General features: G+C 39.3%; 1 protein-coding gene across 8 annotated transcripts in view; it reads right to left on the reverse strand.

The window, feature by feature from the left end:
- DICER1 (dicer 1, ribonuclease III) overlaps window positions 1-20,247 on the reverse strand; it is a 65,985-nt gene that overhangs the window by 15,171 nt on the left and 30,567 nt on the right. For all 8 annotated transcript variants that reach the window (XM_027120466.1, XM_027120465.1, XM_027120460.1 and 5 more), the window contains 13 exons: window positions 15,541-15,673; window positions 14,066-14,308; window positions 13,346-13,500; window positions 10,658-10,790; window positions 9,608-9,683; window positions 8,803-8,942; window positions 6,381-6,560; window positions 5,939-6,152; window positions 5,582-5,735; window positions 4,414-4,596; window positions 4,030-4,135; window positions 3,417-3,592; window positions 1,671-2,451 (listed from right to left, as the gene is read on the reverse strand). In XM_027120466.1, the coding sequence (XP_026976267.1) occupies window positions 1,671-2,451; window positions 3,417-3,592; window positions 4,030-4,135; window positions 4,414-4,596; window positions 5,582-5,735; window positions 5,939-6,152; window positions 6,381-6,560; window positions 8,803-8,942; window positions 9,608-9,683; window positions 10,658-10,790; window positions 13,346-13,500; window positions 14,066-14,308; window positions 15,541-15,673 (2,674 nt within the window). The remainder of the gene's footprint in view (window positions 1-1,670; window positions 2,452-3,416; window positions 3,593-4,029; window positions 4,136-4,413; window positions 4,597-5,581; window positions 5,736-5,938; window positions 6,153-6,380; window positions 6,561-8,802; window positions 8,943-9,607; window positions 9,684-10,657; window positions 10,791-13,345; window positions 13,501-14,065; window positions 14,309-15,540; window positions 15,674-20,247) is intronic.

Raw genomic sequence — 20,247 nt, forward strand, 5'->3', positions numbered from 1 at the left:
GGCGGGGGGCACCCTGAAAGGGCCTTCACCACCATGCTGCGGGAGCGACAGTGATTTCTGCAGCATGTAAGGAGTCAGAGCTTTCTGAGCAGACGATGGATGAACTTTCAAAAAGGAAAATAATTTCCTTCTTACCTAAGAGTGTGCTGTTACTTTGTGCTCCTTCTCAGCCTCTGATACTTTCTTCCTGCAACCGCCCCTGGGAAATCTCATTTGTTCTCAATTATCACTCTTACGAAGACTGTTTCCCCAGACTGCACCTAAGTCCTAAATTCTTAATTACCTGAACATTCCACTTCCTAGTCCATGAGGTCTAAAAACTCTAGCCCCAACTCTTACTCCTGTACTTCCGTCTTCCTCAGCAGCAGCCCCGTCAGCAGCCCCAGCCGCTATGGTCGTTAGTTCTGCGTCACCCTCTCTACCGGGAGGCAGCAGAGAAGAGTGGGCGAGGCTATGGGCTCTGGCCTCAGTCACGCTCCCGACCATCCCAGACTAGCTGGATGACCTGCACGAGCCAATGAAACTCCCTAGGCAAGAGTTTCCTCAACTGCAAAATGGGGACATGTCATCTACCGCTGAGGGGCACGCTGAGAAGACTGGAAAGAGCAGGTGTGTAAACACTCAGTGCAGTGCCTAGTGTTACAGACAACTTCAGAGGGAGGTCAGTGTAGTGGTCAGGAGCGAGGTCTCTGAAGCCAGGCTGTCTAGGCCGCGCCACGCACTCCCCATGTTAACTTGAACAAGGTAATCTCTCCTGCCTCAGTATCCTCAGCTATAAAATGGGGATGATTAAAGTATACACAATTACAAAAAAATAAAATAAATAGAAGTATACAGAATTAAATCAGGTAATTAATATATGTAAGGTGACGAGGGTAGTGTCTGGCTAGAGTAAGTACTCATAGGTGTCGGCTAAGAATCTCATCGCCTCTGAAATCTCACTCCCCTCAGTGCTTTCCTTGCTGCCAGACTCTACATCTGTCTCATTTTCCACTTAAGCTTAGACTTCTTCAAAGGCCCAAATGATCACGCAGCGCGGTTAGGTTTTGCTTTTCAACTCATGCCGCATTCTGCTTCCAGCCTGACCATTTAAAACTACCGCTTTATTAATATTAATAGTCCCTTACACAAGAAGTACCCTCAACACGCACCTCATTCAAAACAGTGCCGACTCTTCAGCCTGGCACCGAAGACCCTCCATAATACAGCTTCAGCCCACCCGCCTTTTTAAGTCTTTTCTCGGATCTTTCCCCACTTTCTCCACAGTTTATTCACCGAGTCCTGACACGCTCTGCCATATGTTCCCTGTTTACACACTACAAACGCACCTCTTCTGTTAACGCCTCCCCTGATCACAAGTGATATTCCTTCCTTCTGAGCGCTTAGCAGTTTTGTGTGTTACTTGTCAAGCCGGTGCATGGCGCCTCGTGACATCTCTTTCATCATCATTTAAATATTTATCTCCGTTACTTTTCTTCCCTCAATCTTAATTCCATGCTAAATTTAGTGTCACTCCCACGGGGGTACAGAGGAGGCTCCAGCTGCCCTGTCGGGTGTGGCAATCCCTGCGGTAACACTTTCCTCAACCTCTGAAATTTATCCGATGCTTGAGACCACTTTTATGCACACTGAATAACATAACTGCTCAAAATCAAAGGACGCTTTCTTACCTTTTTGCTTCTCATATAGGAAAGGCGGCCCTCGTGAGCATCGGGGTAAGTGCAAAAGAGATACGTGGTGATGGCATGCTTTAGGAAGGAGTCGCCAAGCATTTCGAGCCGCTCCAGGTTAAATCCATCACTAGCATTTGAAAGGGTCAAAGCCTGAAGAATAAGTCCAGGGTTTGGGCCAAGCGTTCTCGAGGAGTACCCGGGAGAAGGGCTCTGCTCAGAAGCCGTCCTGTCCGTGAGCGCCTTACCAGTCTCTGTAGTACCAGGCACGGCGGCCATCGTGGGACTTCCATCTGAGGTAGATTTGTTAGCATTTCCATCAAGGTATTTATTACTCAGTAGAGTACATTCATCGCTGGGCTTGGGCTGGTTCTCATAATTGTATAAATTCTGAATGGGATATGAGGTAGTTGGTTGTACAGGTATTTCCTGCTTGTAGTAATTCAGATGGTTTCCTTGGCAAAAGTCTCTGTTAGCTAAATCGTAACTGCCATTGGCGAGATTTTTATTGTAAGAAAGACCATTAATTGCTGTCAGATCTGTTGAAACTTCAATTTGGAGCTTACCAGGTGACTCGAACAACGTTCTGCAGTTCACAGACATTTGGTCGTGATTTTCTAGACAGGAGGTTCTATTAGCACCTTGACGTGCAGCATTTTCAAGGACGACAACTGTGCTGTGCTTACAGTGATTCTCATTTTCAGCTGAAGAGGAGTTAGCAACTGAGATGAAAGATTTGCTGTCAATAGATTTTTTCCACCCGAAGTCTAAGTTGGGGTATCTGCAAAGACATTTTTATAGCTTTTCATCAGATCCTTCAAAAAGGCTAGGCTTAGAGCAAGAGCAATTTGAGGAAAAATTAAATAAATGAAGATCCCTATAAATATACTCCTACCTTAGAAGATAAATAAGTTTCCAAGGCAGAAACCAACACACCTGGAACTCTGCACAGTGTAAACCATCAAGTGGGACATGGGTCTCTGCACGGTGTAGGGCTTAGCTCATGAAGCCTGGGGCCAGGCTACGGGACCTAGAGCCACCGACTGCGAGGGCTGGGACCCGAGGCCAGCCAGGTAACTAGCTGGGTAACCTGGGACAACTTACTTCATGTGTCTGTACCTCAGCTTCCACACCTGGAAGAGGAACTAACACCTCTTACACCACAGGATCCTAACAATGAAATCATCTGACATGAGCTACAGCATTTAAGCCAGTGTCTGACGCTGTAGTAAGTACTCAATAAATGTAGGCGTGATCATTGCTATTATAAAGTTCCTCGTTTCCTGAACCATCTTGGTCTTGCCAACTGGCTAATTTCTTTACAATGCAGAGTCCTGACAGGTGAGAAGAAAGTAATGAAGACAGAGACCACACAGAGGCAGTTGCTCTTTCATATACATTTGATTTTATAAAAAAAGGAAGCGTCTTAAAATGTCAGCAGTGGCAAACAACTGTTTTCATTTTCACTTTAACTGCCATCTCTGAAGGGGGAATGACTGTTTTTGACCTCAGGCTCTCCTCTCCAGCTGTAACTTCCCAAGAATGTTAGACTCATTGACCCAATGTATAGATTTTCACTTATGAGTCAAGCGATGCATTTATTTCACGTATTAGATAGGCATCCACGTTTTCTTTCTAATCTTTTCAAAATTATTCTACATACAATTAAAATGTGAACTTAATTCCGCTCCTCTGCCAGCAGGACCTCACAAGCCGAGCTCTTCCTGGCCCACAGCACAGGCGTACCTAAAATCCGCGGGCAGTGACCTCACTCCCACACCAGCGTCGCCGGCTGTCTGCGCTCTTAGCTCCTCTGCAGTCAAAAGGCAGTGAAGGCGATAAAGTATGCTGGGGAGACAAACCGCTTTTCTCCACAGTGATGCTGGAATTGGATGTATAGCACAGAGTTCTGGAACCAGTATCTTTGAGTAAGCAAAAATGTGGATAAATATAAATTGTGGATAGACAAATAGAAAGCAAACACACAAGAGAAGAAAAAATGAAACTTAAGGCCAATTTCACTAATGAAAAAAGACAAAAATCATAAACACTAGCAAGAAATCTTAAAAATATTCTTTAAAATAACCCTTTAAGGAAAATGGGATTTATCCTAGGATTTACATGGATGATTTCATGATATAATTGCTATCAGTGGATCAAGTATAAAAGCCAAACCTCTCACACTTACCAAAAAGACATTCAAATGGAAGTCAATACATCATATTAATTAAAGCCAAACAAAACCTAAGGGTTGGGCAACTTCCAGAAACCTCACGAATCACTCAATTCACTTGATAAAATAAAATTCAAACTTATCTTTCAAAACATTAAGTTATGCTAGTCACGATTAACTCACTACCTGTTTATTCTGCAGACTTTCCCATTTGGCTTTCCTCTTTTCAGCACTGCTTAGAGGAAGAGCTTTCCCCTTCTGATTCAAATGGCGAGGTGTCAGAAGATTCAGTCTATAAAAATTTCAAAATAATTTTATCCAACAGACAAAAACAAGTACACTCTCACAGTGGTTCTAAAACCTCAGTGTGTCTACAAGTCACCCGAAGAGCTCATTTAAACTGCAGACCGCTGGGCCACACTCTGGGCAACTCTGTGTGCAAGGGACCTCCTGAGTTCAGAGCCCACATACAGGTGGGCTGTGTGGACTGTGAACCTCCACATCTGCCTACTGACCTCTGGAAATAATGCCACAAGTAAAATCAAAATGTCGTTTCTAGAGCTCCTTTACCTTGAAGATGTGTGGTCCACATCCAGCAGCGGCTGGTTGAGATTGGTCAGGTCAAGGTTATACTTTGTTTTATAATATTCTGCAAAAGTTTCATATTCAGGGGAAGGAAATTTACTCAGGGGGGTAAGATCAGTGTACACATCAGCTACATAAAATCGATGAGGCTGATCAAAATTGCGGTATCTAAAAAGGAAAAACAATCAGTGACTTTCTGGTTTAAATCAACTATTCTCAAAACACAACTGTTTTAATATGCAGTTAATGCAAATTATTTGATTTTAAAGAGTTCAAAAAGGTTAAAAATAAATAACATTAAAGAAACTTCAATTCTAAATAATACATTTCAAGTGGATTTAAGACGAGAAGAACTACATTTATATCAAGTAAAAACTGACTCCCCCCTTTCCCTATTTTACTACCGTCCTTGTTCTAAATATCTATACTTTGATAACACATGAAAACTAAATGGCACCTTTAAATATCTCTTAATTTCATCAGTATAAATAGTATAGAAAACTTTCAATCTCTAAACAACCAAGTAAATACTTTGTATATTACTAATGCTAAACATGAAAGACACTTGCCACATAAAATGTATTACTGCAGCATTTATGATATTGATAGGTTGGTGTTAGCTAACATTTAAAATATGGCTTTGAAGTACACAAAGAAAAAAGAAAACAAAAACAAAAACCAAAGACTGAATTGCAGCCAGTACTTTACTTCTTTAAAAAGTGCAGTGTTTAATTTTATTGATTAAAAACCCCATCCCCTAAATTTTTACAAAGTAAGAAACAAAGCATAGTAATTTACTGTTTTCACTGCACTTAATAACACTATGCCTTTGAACAATTCTAATAAACTATTATTTACACCCGAATTCTTTAAGACTGGGGATTAAAAGGATGGAGGTTTTAAGAAGAAAACCTATCAACATCATTCAGATGATCTGACCTTCACAAAGTCAAATCCCTTCATCAACAGTGTTATGGGTTTTGTTTTTTAAGTAAGTAAACTGGAGCGAACAGGTCCACCATGAAGAGATACCTATATTTTCTACTAGTAACATCAATGCCAAAGTCACAGGTCACTTACATTCCCCATATGAACAAGGGAATCTTCTGAAACGACGTATCACCACCACTTAGCCTTCCACTTAAAATCTTACCTTGGAATGATAACTGCATCTTGGTAATCTTCTAATTTAAAAACAAAGGGAGTTTCTTTTGAATACTTTGTACTGGGAATGCCTATGCGAGCTTCAGACTTCTCGATATCTTCCATGAATTTAAAGTCAATGTCCAAAGTGCTGGAGTCATTAACTTAGGGAAGAAAAAGACCCTTTAGCTTGTTAAAATACAATAATACAGGTAAGATCTTTACTCAAGCTATATATTCATTACATGTGTCTAATTCAGAGTTATCAAAGATATTCCTGTAGTTTATACAATAAGCTCATTGTTAAGCAACAGTTTCATTTTCTAGCTAGTATACAGAAACACTTTAGAGTCTGGGTCCTTCTTACCAACATTAAGAGGTAGAACACAGTATGCTGAGTCAGCGTCTGTGGGTTTAAATTCTAGTGCAGGTTTTTCAAGCCGAAGAATATGTGAGAATATATACTGGTGAAGTCTTGTAATCAACTCAAGCATTTGTAGAGATAACGTGAAACCAGACTTCTTCAACTCAATAGATATGGTAACCTCTCCAGAGCGTGTGTACACAGGAAAGTGCGGAATCTTAACAAAAAGAAAAATAACGCACCCCCAAGGTTAGCAGATGTTTCAGTCCATTACAAACATTTAACTTCAGAAAAGGAATGGTGCTTTGTATCAGGGGAACAGAAGAGATACCTTAATTTTAAAATATTAAACATTCGGAGGTAACAAAAGATAGTTAAAGTAGCTTTTCCTTTTTTAAAAAGGAACAAGACAGTTCAACATAAACAGTTATTATGAAATGTCTACCTGAGGTATGGGTTTGGCTGTCAGTATTCCAAAGCATCTTGTGGTATCCTCAGGGGGATAAAGCTTCCGCCTTCTAAAGTTGAGTTCATCAGGTAAAGGTGTCGTTAGAACCATTCCTATCACATACAGGTAACAAGGCTGATCGGGCTTGGGGTAGCTATCCCTCAAACATTCTGGAATCTGGGATTGGAAAGAAAAATTAAGCATCAAGTTCAAGTGTATTAACCTCTTTTCCAGATGTTGGCAAGATAACAAATTTATTCCTGGCTTTACTAAAAGCTGATGAGAGAAAACTGAGAAAATATCCAAGGCAGGAGACCTCCTAATTTCTTAACCTCACTGGACAGTCGGCACTTCTGGGTCTGCAAAAGTATATAAAACCGTCAAACACTGCAGGGTCTTTCAACACAATACTGTGCATTTGATCTATTTCTTTTGACTAGAGAACAAACTCTTTTCTTTCTTGGGTTTCTTAGTCTTTACTCACTTGTAGAATACCAGAAAATAAAGGTAGCCAAATTTTTAAAATCCCATGTAATCCTGAAACTCAAAGATAACCTTTATTAACACTGTGATATACTGTACCATCTTCCAGACTTTTTCTGGAATAAATGTATACATTCCAGAATAAATGTATATAAACATACACACATACATATTTTTCACTACAAATGGAATCACAAGAAAAAGACTGTATCATAACCTGATTTTTATCTCCAGTTACTACGAGAACATCTTTCAGGGTCAACACAAATCAGTATCATTTTTAATGGCCATCTCATTGAAGGCGTAAACCATGACTTAAACTAAGATTGCTTCTGAACTTTCAATAATCATACAACCTCACCCAATAGTCTTGCAGTTTCTGAGGCTCAATAATATAAATAATTATGCCCACAGTTAAAAGGTACAGAAATGCTGGCTATGGGATAATTATAGTTAATAGAATATCAGATAATACAGAATGCACCTATTAATTAAACAGGATGCAAAGCAGTACTATGCTTCTCAAAACACTTATTGGTGATAACATATGATGTCATATGAAACTAGTCCAGTAATCTCTAGGATAAATGTTAGAGCAGGAAAACTGGATATGAGGAAATAAGCATTTCAGAAAATCGGATAACTTAATTCATGATTTTTGAAAAACTGACATGATTTTGAATCTTGAAAATGTTTAGCTGGGTGCAAACTTTTTAAAAAAGTAAAAACTCAATAAAACTGCAAAAATAAAACAAAAAAATCATACATTTAGGCCAAGATCAAAGTACACAGCAAATTTTTGCTTCTGTTTGGGGTTTTTATAAGGTAAAAATATTGACAAATATTTTTTAAATAAGTATTTCAGCCCAGTATGGTTACAGCTAGAACTATGCCACAGATCCAGCTAGACACAATACATTGAAAAAACTAATTTTAACTCCAGTCTAGCCACATCCTAACTCCCGACAAGTAACTGTGCTTGCACCTGCTGGTGTGCCCCTCATCTGGATGGGCACTTGCCTGTTTTATCATACACACCCTCTACGTTTTAGCTCCAAACATAAGGTAAAGCAAGAACCTTGACACTAAAGTGAATGAAACAAAGAATGTCCCTTTAAATGACATTAACACACTCTGGATAGAATCTGATAGATGAAATTGAGCTATTTGTAATGACGTGGATAGACCTAGAGTCTGTCATACACAGTGAAGTAAGTCAGAAAGAGAAAGACAAATACCGTATGCTAACACATATATATGGAATTTAAGAAAAAAAAATGTCATGAAGAACCTAGGGGTAAGACAGGAATAAAGACACAGACCTACTGGAGAACGGACTTGAGGATATGGGGAGGGGGAAGGGGAAGCTGTGACAAAGCGAGAGAGAGGCATAGACATATATACACTACCAAACGTAAGGTAGACAGCTAGTGGGAAGCAGCCGCATAGCACAGGGAGATCAGCTCGGTGCTTTGTGACCGCCTGGAGGGGTGGGATAGGGAGGGTGGGAGGGAGGGAGATGCAAGAGGGAGGAGATATGGGAACATATGTATATGTATAACTGATTCACTTTGTTATAAAGCAGAAACTAACACACCATTGTAAAGCAATTATACCCCAATAAAGATGTTAAAAAAATAAATAAAAAATGAAAAGCCAATAAGAAAAGAAAAAAGAATCTGATAGATGAGTCCAGGAATCCTTTTGAGAAGAAAAACAAAAGCAATGTCTGAAATGAGAAAGAGTACACAGTGTCCACATGACAGCGAAGGGGCTGATCTGAGAGAAGCTGTGAACGAGGGAGGGAAACGAGCTGAGATCCAGAGTGGGCTAAACTACAAGGGTTTTGGAAGCCAAGCAAAGGAACCTGGACTTGATATAGCAAGAAATAAAGTCAGAAAGGCTAGATTTTTACTCGGTTCTAACCAATACTAACCGCTTTTGGGTAGCACTGTCTTCGTTTTGTGGAGCCTGGTCTTCCTGGAACACTGGTCTCTTCTTCGTCATGTAAATCAAGCTCTTCTTCGTATTTAACAGTCTCTTTCCCAACTGGCATCAAATGGTCATCCAGTTCGCCTAAGAAATGTAAAGAGAGTTAACAAACAATCCTGATTTTGCCTCTCTGACTCATCAGTGAATAATCCAGAGGAGCACTATGTTAGGAAGCAACTGGAAAAGTCATGAAAACTAAAGCATCTGTGCCTTTAATAATACAAAAGTTATCAGATGTGATACTTAAAGTCTATTGACATTTGTATATTCAATATGATCAGGATTATAAATTCTGTTCTAAGATTAAAAAATAAAAACATGAACAGAAAACTAGCACATGTCATCCGTTTACAAATGCCACTGGAAAACGAGTCTTCCCATTAAAAAACAAAAGTTTTAATTTGTACACTAACATAGACTAATTTGAGACCGATACATTAAAACACAAAACACAAATGTTCATGATTCAACAGTTACTAGAAGACCTTTACGTACTTATATACTGAAAAGAGGTCAGGAAACGGGAGCAAATAAATTGTAGCTGTTAAGCTGTGGAAAACAGAGCTCCTCCACCTTACACGGGATCTTCAGTTACACCATACTTACACCTGTCTTCACCGAAGCACACCAAGAGCAACAGGCTCACAGCCCGCATAATCCTTAGGCACCTATGAAGCCCTTGATGTGCTTTTGTTCTACAGTGTTTTTAACTTTATTTTTATTTACACGTGCCTTTCAAACACTCTTACCAATTTTGTGCAGTTTTTCACAGCAAATGAGAGCTACGACTCTTTCAGCCAATCGTATACAGCTCATTGGGGGACCCTGAAAGTAACAAAAAATGTGACCATTATATATGCAAGAAGCCGTATTATCATTAGTGTGTAAAACATATACGAAACCTCTACCCCGAAATCTTTAAAGTTGAAATTTACCAGAACAATGTTTCATTTTGAAAAACGTCAGCAAGTTTAAAAAAATCCTAATCTCCATAATTTGAAGAGCCATCTTTAAAAATCCTGCCCAGGGCTTCCCAGGTGGCGCCGTGGTTAAGAATCCGCCTGCCAATGCAGGGGACACGGGTTCGAGCCCTGGGCCGGGAAGATCCCACATGCTGCGGAGCAACTAAGCCCGTGCACCACAACTACTGAGCCTGTGCTTTACAGCCTGTGAGCCACAACTTCCGAGCCCGCATGCCACAACTACTGAAGCCCATGAGCCTAGAGCCCGTGCTCTGCAACAAGAGAAGCCCCCACTCGCGGCAACTAGAGAAAGCCCGTGCGCAGCAACGAAGACCCAACACAGCCAAAAATAAATAAATAAAAAAGCCTCCTGCCCAGTAAAACCTACATAGTTATAACTAAGATTTTACAATTTTGATGAATTTAAATTTTAGTAAGAACTTAATATATCAGTATTGAGACTAAGAATAGCAGTTACACAAAGGCTGATTTTCAAGTCAACAACAAAATAACTAGAGCAACCCAGCTGCATTTAATGAATTCTGTGTCACTGTAAGTATCTAAGCCACAGATCAATGATTCTGCCAGAAATGTTTATAGCAGTAAGATCTTAAAGGAAACTTCAGAGGTTATCTAATCTAATTCTGGGAGTCTACGAATTATATAGTCTATTGAAGATTGGAACATATAGTTGACTACAAAAGAGATTTACAAATTTACTTTTTAAAGTAGATTTAAAGCCAAATTTATCTGCAACTTGCATAGCCTTAGAGAAGTTGAAAACAAATCTATTAATGACATATTTTAAGGCACAATCATTTCTTTTTCTAAACTTACAACAATGGAGGCTCGAAGAGGTGAGTTAATTGGCAGATAAAGAGTTGAATAAAATGTACCATCAGGCAACTCTCGGGTTCTACATTTAGGAGCCAGGTGAGTAAACGGATCACTTGGTAATCTAGCACAGTATCTGTGAAGAAAAAGAAATTCTGATGCTGAGTCTACAACTGAGAAACAGAGGAAAAATTTTTTATTGATATTCACATTCTAAAGTTTGATTTTTTTATGCCCCTCTTGCCCTCTACTGGATTGGTATTTATATGTGGAGTCTGAGCTACACTGCTTCAAACTTGCAATAAGATGGAACAGTACATTTATACACATAATGGAACATTCTGCAATGATGTTCTTTCTGTATCTGTGCTGTCTGACAGGGAGGCCACTGAGCACGTGCAATGTGGCAAGGGCAGCGAAGGAACTACATTGAAATTTGAATGTAAATAGCCATACGCGTCTAGCGCTACGACTGGACTGTGCAGAAAGTACTGCTCAGAACCCGTTAAGGGAATAAACTGGCAGTGTTGGTCCTTAATGACCTTACATTTGCCCACAACCGCTGGGGTCTATGCAAGGACGGCATCAGAAGCGGGCCCAGTGTTCACACAAAGGAGGGCAGCAGAACAAGACGACCACCCAGCAGCAGCACAAGGAGAGCACTGCAAGCAGGGCAAGAAGCCAGCCTCGAGGGAGCTGGGGCCCAAGTCAGGAGGGTGCTGGGACAGGAAGCCAACCCAGTGGGGGCCAGGACACACGCAAGGAGGGCAGCGGAATGGGCAGCAACCCTGCAAGGTCAGGACCTGTGCAATGAGGGCACCTAAACGTGGTGGCAGCCCTGCAGACTGCTATATATAGGGAGACTGAACAGTCAAGTAATTCTTTTGAGGACAATGGGAATCAGATTCCTCACTATTAAAAAAGCCAGGAACAAAGATGGAAAAAAGGGAAGCTAGAATAAACCCTCTGGTGTCATGCTAAAAAATGGAGTAAACAACAGACAGGTAGTCAGGTACAGAAATAACTACAAACGTGTATTTATATAAATGTTTATATAAACGTGTATGTGAATAGGTATAAACATTTTCTAGCTCCATCTACGAAACAGCCTGGTAGCAGTAATACTCCAGAGGCAATGAACACACCTAGTGCGCGGATCTTGGTTTCTAAACACAACTCATTCTCCACTAAAAGGAACCAGGACCTTTTGGAGAAATAGCCAATATCTAGGCTGCGGCAGGGAAATCATGAGCCTAGAACATCTTAGTGTGCCATAAAATACAGAAATGTTCAAAGAATAACGGCGACATGTTAAAAAGACATAGAAGCTAGAATGAAGGGGCCCCACCAGCCAAATTTTACACAATTTTAACAACAGAATAAATGACAGCAAAAGACTATAAATGACTGAATAAAACAGAAGCCCATTAGTTCACATTGGATAAAAAAATAAAAGGAACAAATAAACGGAGAGAAGAGAAAGCTCTTCCTCACAGTAAAACGACAATAAATACCAGAAAGAATAATGCAATCGGAAAATCACCATTTTGCAGACATCACAGAAATAATCAATTCAGGCAAGAAATATCAATTGAGTACTGACACTGACGGGTGAAACTGGGAAGAGGAATAAATTTCATATAATCTCAAAATATCTCCCCACGAAACAGTCACTAATTATAAAGGGGAAAAAGGCAACTTTACAGTAGAGAAAGCTGGCAGACCTTACGTAAGTGATCAAAGTCACCACCATAAAAAGAGGACAAATAAACACTGAGTGACCCCGTTAGAGAGAATGAAAGGAACGCAGCATCACTTCCATGATATGCTGGCCGAGAACACATAACCTGGGTCTAATCATGAGAAAATATCAAATAAACCCAAACTGAGAAATGACTGGCCTGTCATCTTCCAAGGTTTCAAGGTCATTAAAGTCAAGGAAGGACTGAAGAATGGTTCCAGGTTGAAGGAGACCAGACAGATGAGGAAAATGGGTACAACCCACGATCCTGGACTGGACCCTTTCACTCCAAGAACATTCTCGTGAAACTTGAATGGGTCTCTCTGGGTGAAGGGTATATGTGAGTTCTCTGTAGTACTCTTGCAATATTTTAAAGTCTAAAATTGTTTCAAAATAAAAAGTTAAAAAGAAAATCTTGTGTTTTCTGCTCCTTTATTTTGCCTCTGCACAAAATTTATCCTGATACATAATCTAGCTATGTATCTGCTTTTCTTAGTTCTTAGAAATGTTATCACTAACTCAGGACAAAGTAAAACAGAACATACTCCAAAAAAAAAAGGTTAATTTATCATAATCTTCCATTACTGCTAATGGAAAATTCAACATCCACCAACATTCATGACACAGAACAAGTTTCAAGATTTATAAAAGAAGAGTGAGTGTTGCAAAATTAATTTCAATCTAATTAAAATACGCATGCCTTCATTATGTCAGCCTTGTCAATGAGAACTAAACATTTATTACTATGCAACACTGGTTTTGCCTTCTGACAAAAAAGAACAATGAACCAAAAAAAGCAACTTCTTTTCCTTCTCTCATCAAAGTATCACAGGCCATAAGCAGAAAGATTGGTGATTGTTTGCAAAAGGTAAACAACACAATACTTATAGGTTTAGACTTAAATCTCGCAATTCTCACAGGCTTTCCATGCAAATGATTTGATGCCATACCTATTGATGTGTCCAATGGCCGTGTTGATTGTGACTCGTGGACCACCATCATCGGGCCTCAACACATATGGTGGGAAAACATCATCATCATCCACAACAGACTCAATGTCAGTCTCCCCGGTATCAACTGACTTGGAACATTTGTTTCTCAAGATCTGAACATTTTAAAAACAGAACTTATGAGAACAAATGCTTTTTCTGCCATTAGTTGTCTGCTTCTGTACCTACAGAAAAAGCTCTTGACATGAAACATCTCTCCTAGATACACTGCAATACTCCATAGTTGCCTGCTGCTGAAAATTTCTCCTAATTAATCCTTTCCAGCTCCAATCATGTGGAGACGTTCCCCATACAGGTAATAAGGCTTAAAAGGTACTGTACCTACCTACACACACACACACACACACACACACACACACGTGATCCCCAGTCTTTCATGAGTACAGGGGCTATGTCATCACTCTCAAATCACTCTGCATCTTAAGCAATCAACTGTTACTACACTGTCCACATAAACAGTACACTTCGCAGGTCTTCCTCCCCAATAATCCATATGACCACTTTCACTGCTATTTTCCTGTAAAATACTGCTGGCTCTGTGTAATTACTCTCAACTTTCTAATAGTGTACACACTGCACAGCTCTGTTGAGACTATTCTCTGAAGATAAAACTATTTCTAAACACATAAAAACAACTTAAAGATAACACATGAATCTTACCTTTTCAATAGCTTTGTATGTTTTAAGGTCCTCTTCAAAACTTTTTATTTTGTCTGTATCTGCTAACATTACATAATTAGAGATCGGTGCCCTCGCTCTTCCCTTAGATTGAACATAGGATCGATACTCTGTGGGCAGATCAAAACGAACCACCAAGTTGCATTTCGGTATGTCAACACCCTCCTCCACAATACTTGTTGCAATAAGCAGGTTGGTTTCATGTGCTCGAAATTTCCTAAGTACCTGAAAAAAAATCCACCAAGGATAGCAATTCTAAGAAATTTTCCAAAGAAAACAATGTAGTAAAATTAAGGGACAACTGTCATTTCTGACAATACTCTGAGCACGCTTAATCCAGGCCAGGCTGAAGATGATGATAACACCTCACAAAACTCGAGACGCAAGAACACGTGACATTTTCAACTGAATATGCCTTGAAAAATTCAAGTGCCTTTCTATTTTACAGAAGCACCCACGGACAAATCACAGCCTTCAAGATGAAGGCGCTGGCTTCTTTAATAACCAAAGTGACCAAACGAATCCCCTTCTGGAGTCCTGTTGCCATTCTGAGCCTCCGTAATGGGATCTTATGGCTGTGAGTTTGTGCCAACATCCCTCCAAAGATGTCAAAACTCTTACTCTAAAATCCCTAAATCACTTGGAATTAAAAATTACAAGCAAAGCATTACTTATCTTCTGGCATCTTAGGACACATTTAAGGGATCAGAAATGATTTTTTTTTTAAAGTGAAAAATGTTTTCATACCAGATTTAAGGTAACATCGTTTCCCAATCCAGAATAAGTTAAATACGAAAGTAAGTTGGGTTTTAGACTGATCTGTCAGACTCTGGCTGTTAGACTCCCCAAACTTGGAATATTACCAAAGAGCTATCACATAGAAATGACTTCAACGTGAATTATTCTGCTACTTTTAAGTTAAATAACAAATTTTAAATAAAAAGTTTTTACTTGCAAGCTGGAACACTATATTAAGTTTTAGCATCTTTACAATGCTATTTCCTATACCAAAATCTTAAAAAGCATGAAAAAAAGTAGGCCAAAATCTTTAAAATGTATTGTTATTTTTAAAGGATTCAACCAAGGCAGGACTTTAAGTAGAAAACAAAACACTTTCTAGGAAAACATTTCAGTTTGTTGCTTCAGAGTCGTATGGAGTCAACAGGGGTTAAGTTTACGCAAGCTTTCTTTTCCTATAAAATGCAGTTGTGTGCCATCAGCCCGATAATGGAAGACAAAATGGGTGATGGCGATTAAGACACAGAACTGATTTTCCAGATAGATTCTCAACGTATGAATCACTATACAGCTACCGCAAAGGAGACGGCTAGTTTCTATGAACAAGTACTCTATATTCCCAAAAAATGCAGAGGAACTATGAAGAAAGGAAGTTCCTATGGGCAAAGTTTGTGTATGTTCTGAAAATTGTTATTGTACAATTATTTGAACTTAGTTACCTCTTCCTGCTTTCTGAATTCCGCTTCCATCTGTTTGTTGCGAGGCTGATTCTTTCCAATGCCATGTCCAGTTATAAAATTGCTGCTGATGTAAGCCAGCTCTGGATCTTGTTTGCCAGCTTCCTTTATCAATCTAAGAAAATTATACACATTTGGAAGTTAAGCACTGCTGAGGGAAAAAAATTTAAACTTTTGTTTCTAAGGTCTCCCTTAAAATGGAAATACATATCCTTTTGCCAACATACCTAACAAAATAGTCGGTATTTTTTTTTTTCAACTAGCTTAAAAAGAAATCACTGTCGCTCTTCTCTGAGTCGATCTGTGGACCAAATACTTATAACACCAAATACAGGGCTGATTTACACTGATGAATGAAATGGTCACAGTCCCTCAAACTTTCTAATTTGGCAGTGATGACCTTCATAGAAATGTGGCCCAGGAGGGGACAGCGCTAGGCAAAGAGAAACATGGATTCCTCATGTATTTTGGCTTTAGTCCAAGTCTCATAATGAAAAAACCACACACTCTTTCTCAACGCACTTCCCTAAGCACACACACAACTTGCAGCAATGGTCATGCCCTTGTGTCCACGGCCAAACTTACGCAAAGTACCAAATACCCCAAAGGAATACTTCATTCTCCTCTGCACGTAGTAAGAGAGTTCCAGCTGTGCATGAAAAGAAGTGCGTTATTTCTTTTAGATTTACCCCAGCACTCTGTACCACTGGAAGCACGGCTCTAGGGAAAGCGATGCCTCCATCCACTGCTAAGCATCTCCATTCCCAACACTCATGTCCCTGGGCAGGCTGCTGACCACAGTTCTGCATAAAAGGCCACTGAGCTTCGGCACTGCAAGGCCAAGAGAGTTCCCACCCCATCCTGTCAGGAAAGAGCACATACTCCCGAGCTCATCTCCCTTTCTGCCTGCACCTCTGTATTAACCCAGAACGCTTGTCCGCTCAGACGGGTCCTCCACTAAGAAACGGAAAAGAGCTACAGGACGGGCTCACATTACAAGGGTGCAGAAGGTTAACAGTTAGTGTTGCCATTACAGCTATTTTGGAAATATCCACATTCAAAAACTCAGCACACAGGATAAATGGTTCCACACCTGACCTAAGCGATTCCATATGGTTCTTCTGAAGTCATACAACATAGTATAAATTCCTAATAGAAAATTGCATTTTTAAGTCAAACCATTCTTTTTTTTTTTCCCCAATAAGTACATGAAACAGGCTAATATCAAAGCCCTGGAAGAAACCTTGAAGGGCCATCTAGAATATCTTCCTGCCTCCAAATCAGTAAAACACTTGTGTGTCTAGGTTAGTTTGAGAGTCTGCTCTATAGTTTAAGTACTTAAAAAGTTCAAAATCAGAAACTTCTTTAATATGTTCCAAGATCCGTTTAGTTATTATAAACTTATGATGTCAGTAACAGAAAACAGTGCTACATGCAAACGGCATGCCCCCAAATCTAAAATATGAAATTAATTATCTTAGAAATAATATATACTTCCAAATTTTAGTTTATGTAAATTAGCAGCAATTTGAACATAACAGAGGTTTTAAAAAATGCATTTCAAGTTACTCCTAATTAGGTATACAATGTATTTTAATTTGCCTAAAAAAATAAATCTGGTAGACTTCAACTAGCTGAGAAACAGAAGCACTACAAGTACATTTATTTCTCCTTAATCAGACTCTCACCAGTATGCCGGGAAGAGAAGAAGCAATGTGCACATTAATGATAAAAAAAAAGTCTCTTATAAGCAATAGCTGAATTCTATATACCTATGCTGACAATGTTTAAAGAGAAAAATTTCTCTATCAGATAAATTTAAGAAATCCCTGCAAAGTTATGGGCTTCCAGAGAAACAAAACAAGGTCTACTGTTGTCAGGGAGCTTGTTACTGAGTAACACACACTGCCTAGAGATCTCACAGTACCACAGAATTGCTGGGACAGAGTCTTATTTGTTTCTTTTAATTTTATACTGAGTTTATGTGAGTTGTTCCACAAGCAAGCTGTTTGATAAAGAATGCTGTTCTCTAGTGCACAGAGTTTCTCAAACAATCTATAGCAAAGAACCGGTTATTTTTTTCCTAATTTCAAACTCACCCGAAACCAAAATTTTTGTAAAATTCCACGAAAATTAACTACTAAGAAAATGTAACTTTAAAAGCATTAAAATTCAATGGCCAATTGTATAACATTCAGCAGACATAAAAAACTAAGAGTTTATGAATATAACTGTATGACATTCAGAGGACATAATTTACTCTTAAAACTAAGAGTTTATGCTTTCCCTCAATCTCTGTATCTCACTCAACGCAGCTGGCACAGACCCACAGGTCACAGTGCATGTGTGTGTGCATACAGCCGCCCCAAGTACAATGTCAGGTGGAAAGACTGCCATTTCTATATACAGTGTCTCTTATTAACAACCCAGTAAGAGAGGGAGGTATTATTACTATTTTATAGATGAAGATGCTGAGACTTTAAAAAGGTAAATAACTTGCACAAAACATACACCTATAAAGTGAGTAGAAATAAAAGGAACCAGGGCTCCTTGGAGAAGTGGCTGATCCTATGCAAGAAAAATACAAGATGAGCCTGGAACATCTTGCAGTGCCAGAAAGTAAGGAAGTGTTCAAAACACAAAAGGATGAGGGCATGTCAAAGGGACACAGGAGCTAACCTCAAACAGCCCCCAATGGCCCGGGGTGGAACGACTTATACAAAAAAAAAAAAAAAAAAAACTAGTATCAGATTATAACCGAAGTATAAAATAAACAAACACGAGTTCATAATGATAAAAGAACATGATTCAACAAATATAAACAGATAAATAGGATAAAAGAGACACACTTTCCTTACAGAAGAATTTCTGTAACATACATATATAAGCCCCTCTCCAGGAATGAAACTGAATCCCTCCCTCCCCAGAATAAACTAGATTTGGTGACTTGCTTCCAAAGAATTAAGTAAGAAAAGAGAAAAACAATAACTTTCCCGTGGAGAAAACTGGCAAACGCAATCATAATCACATGATGAAGTCTAACATCACCAGTGATGCTCTGTGTTAATACCATGAATCCCTCTGAGACGAAGTGACCAGAAGGGCACTTCACGTCTGTAGTATTCTTCCAAATCCTAAAACCCAGTCTAATCCTGAGAAAAACATCAGACAAATTCAAACTGAGAGGCCTTCTACAAAATATCTGATCAGTACTCCTCAAGAGTATCAAAGTCATCAAAAACAAGGAAAGAAGACGCTGTAACAGACCAAAGGAAATTAGGGAAATAAAACAACTAAATGAACTCTGGTACACCTTGGATTAAAAAGAGGACATTAATAGGGATTTCCCTGGTGGTCCAGTGGGTAAGACTCTGCGCTCCCAATGCAGGGGCCTGGGTTCAATCCCTGGTCAGGGAACTAGATCCCACATGCATGCCGCAACTAAAGATCCTGCATGCCGCAACAAAGATCCCATGTGCCGCAGCTAAGACCCAGTGCAGCCAAAACAAATAAATAAATATATATATTATTTTTTTTAGAAAAAAGAGGACATTAATGGAAAAACTGGTGAAAGTCACACAATACTAGTAAATTACACACTGAAAAGAGCTCTAGACTTGGAGAGTGGAAACCACTTTCTGCCACTTGATACTTGTATTACTTTAGGAGGTCACAAACTGTGTGTTATTTTCCTCATCTATGATATAGCAAAAACATCTACCTTCTTCCCTCATGGACTGTTCTGAAATTTTAAAAAATATATAAAGGTAAATTATAAATGATAAGGCCCTAAACACAAAAGGCAAAAGAAAAACTATAAACAGAAGACTGTACACATACTACATTATCTATAGAAGTAGCTGTGATTTATTTTTTTAATTAGGAGAATAGAAAACTGCCTGTGTATTACAATAGCTTGTACTCCCATTAAACTGTTCACTGAAGAAGGGTTTTTCCTCCCATTAAACTGATGGAAGGAAAGAATCTGGATTTCAGGAAGTTTTTCTAAGCTTATTAAAAAGCTTACCGGGACAAGACCTCTATTGTATATTTAATTAGCTGCCCATAAAGCCAAGCCTCAAACCGCTCCTGATTCATCATCCAACACTGAATTCCAGCCACATTTTATGAAAGTTGATCACAACTAATCTGATCCTCAGAGTCAACAGGAAGTAACATTGACTTCTGATAAACCTTTTCAGGCTAATATTCCTGCAGTGAAAGCGAGTACATCTCTACACTTAAAAACGCATGCAGAAAAGCGGGGAAAGGAAGAAAATGAACCCCGACTTCTCTCCAAGCCCCAGAAAATGTATTTAATTCTTAAACCATCCTGTATAGGGGCAGGGAGTACGTCTATAACTCGGCTTACAACTGTGCCAACGCTAAACTTTTCTGACCCCCAAAATGCCTTTCCCCCATTCTAAGAAACAACTCGAACAGATACGCACTCCCTGGACTGTCTCCTGGCAGCCTTCCCACTGGAAAGCACTGGTTTTTAGTGTTCTGTCATACCCAAGGGCATTATGATTACACAAAGAACTGAAAACTGGGAGGCAGAATATCAGGATTCTAGAGTTGTCTCTGCCACTGAGTGGCAATTTAACTCAGAGCAAATCACTTTTCCTCCTGAGGCCTTTCTCTTTTTTATAAAAGTAAGTGGCTTGGATTAGATAGTCAGTGAAGTCC

The sequence above is a fragment of the Aethalodelphis obliquidens genome, unplaced genomic scaffold (assembly GCF_003676395.1).
Source record: "Aethalodelphis obliquidens isolate GAN/ISIS:26980383/991018 unplaced genomic scaffold, ASM367639v1 scaffold21, whole genome shotgun sequence".
Classification (NCBI taxonomy): Eukaryota; Metazoa; Chordata; class Mammalia; order Artiodactyla; family Delphinidae; genus Aethalodelphis; species Aethalodelphis obliquidens.